Source organism: Lactuca virosa, chromosome 4, assembly GCF_052849685.1.
Source record: "Lactuca virosa cultivar CGN04683 chromosome 4, Lactuca_virosa_CGN04683_v6, whole genome shotgun sequence".
Lineage (NCBI taxonomy): Eukaryota > Viridiplantae > Streptophyta > Magnoliopsida > Asterales > Asteraceae > Lactuca > Lactuca virosa.
Window position 1 is genome coordinate 520,485,601 of NC_136429.1, and position 2,082 is coordinate 520,487,682.

Below are 2,082 nucleotides of genomic sequence, written 5' to 3' on the forward strand. Positions count from 1 at the left end.
TTGGATCATGATGAATTTCTCAAAGACCATGAGTTTTGTAACATTGTTGATCTATTGGAACATTTAGAGGTACATGACATTGTTTTAATATAATTGTTGTTTTATTTACATGTATAGTTTTTAAATTTTCATAATTAATTTACGGGTTAAATCATCCATTATTCATGACATTGTTTTAATATAACTGTTGTTTTATTTACATGTATAGTTTGTAAAATTTTATAATTAATTTACAGGTTAAATCATCCATTATTCTTGGTCCCATTATGGGCATTCGTCAGGACATTTGTTCGTATTATCTCTTTTGTATGTATTATCTCTTTTGTAGCAACTATATAAATTCAGCCAAAGAAAATGGATTTTTAACGATAAGTTTGCTGGTTCTCATGAATTAAAAGAAATAGTTACTTATAACTATTCTAAGGTTTTATGTAGAAAAGTTTATTTTGGTAAAAATTTTGATGAAGTCCTAAATGTTTTTTTTAACAAAAAAAAAATATTATTTTGAAAAAATCACATAATCTTTTATTTCCTGTGAAAATTAAAAATAATAATAATAAAAAAAATCATTAAGTTGAACAAAATGTTAAATAATAGAGAGTTTTCTGTTAAAAAAAATTAAGAGACTTTTTTACATAAAATCTAACAGTAATTCAATACCAATAAACATCATATTTATGTTGTTATGAGGAGGCGTTGACGACATGGAAACTGGAAAGGGAGTTGGGTGGTGGGTGTAGCTTAAAAAAAATAAATAAATAAATAAATTAAGATAGAAAATAATAATAATGATAAGGGCAATTAAGTTGATTCATGTATGTCAAGGACTATATACGTGACAGAAAGAAACCACAGGGATGCTCTATGTCCAAATTGAAAGCATAGGACTTATTAAAAAAAGAAAAATACATAACACAAGGACCATTTTTGTAATTTACCCAAAAGTTTATAACACATAATCGAATTGACACATGAAAGTACCCCCGACCTTTTATTTCTTCCAAAACTTCCGATTCAAAAGGCAAATCTTCGGTTCCTTTTTCGTCAAACATTGAGCCTTCCAAAAAATCTTCATTCTTTCACGCTCGTGTATCGCAACGAAATCCATTTCGCCGGACTGCTTGATTTCCGATCAAGTTTGAAATGGATTTATTCCCGAATCATTCGACGATACGTCTCAAAAGTTATCGGGATAAATACCTCGTTGCAGACAACGACGAAGAATCCGTCTCCCAAAATCGAGATGGATCAACAAGGAATTCACATTGGACAGTGGAAATCATCGATGAAGATTGCATATCATTAAGAAGTTGCTACGGGAAATACCTAACAGCATCAAACAAACCCTCAATTCCAGGAATGCGAGCTCGATATCTCAAAGTTACCCAAACCCAACTCGGAAATCTTAACGCTGATAATCCGATCTCAGCTGTCGATGATTGTTCTGTTACAGGGAAATGGAGTTCTGCGCTTCAATGGGTTCCGGTGATAACAGAAGACGGTTCAGAAGTTCGATTGAAGACTCATTACGGGAATTATCTGCAATCGAACAAGGGTCCCCCGCCGTTGGGGGCTATGGTGACTCATGATCTTCCTCGAAAAGAAGGGCCGATGAACAAAAGGATTTCTTGGCAAGTCGAATTGGTGGATTCGACTTCGGATTCAGATGCATCGAAACACTCTGATTCTGTTAAAACCAGAATGGCGCTTTATGCTAAAGCGTTTGCAAGTAAGGGGAAGGAGAAGATCAAGGGGTCTGGAAAAGGAGGAAAAGCATGATCTTGAAGCCATAACGACCGTGCACCGCCATCACCACCGTGAACGTGATCCCTGACCATAACCGTCACAATTAGATAAAATTCGTTGGAAAAGATTTCCCGTAGAAAAAGAAAAAAAAAATTGGTATGTAATTAGTCACTAATTATATCCATATTATCGCACTTAATTCATATGTTACTTATAAATTTTAAGAAAAAGAACAAAGTTTACTAGTGAATCGATCCCAGTCCCATACATTTTGAGGGAACATGTTTTCACCAAGTATGATATCATATTGAATCATCCCAAATCCCAAAAATGTTA

The 2,082-nt window shown here is 33.6% G+C and overlaps 1 protein-coding gene across 1 annotated transcript; it reads left to right on the plus strand.

Moving 5' to 3' along the window:
- Positions 1 to 1,143: 1,143 nt before the first annotated feature.
- On the plus strand, positions 1,144 to 1,779 carry LOC145107101 (uncharacterized). The gene has a single exon (XM_079043970.1). The coding sequence runs from the start codon at positions 1,144 to 1,146 to the stop codon at positions 1,777 to 1,779; it is 636 nt and encodes a 211-aa protein (XP_078900096.1).
- Positions 1,780 to 2,082: the final 303 nt, after the last annotated feature.

Bases quoted from the DNA above. Each gene is read 5' to 3' on its own strand.
- LOC145107101 (XM_079043970.1), top strand. From the start codon at position 1,144: ATGGATTTATTCCCGAATCATTCGACGATACGTCTCAAAAGTTATCGG.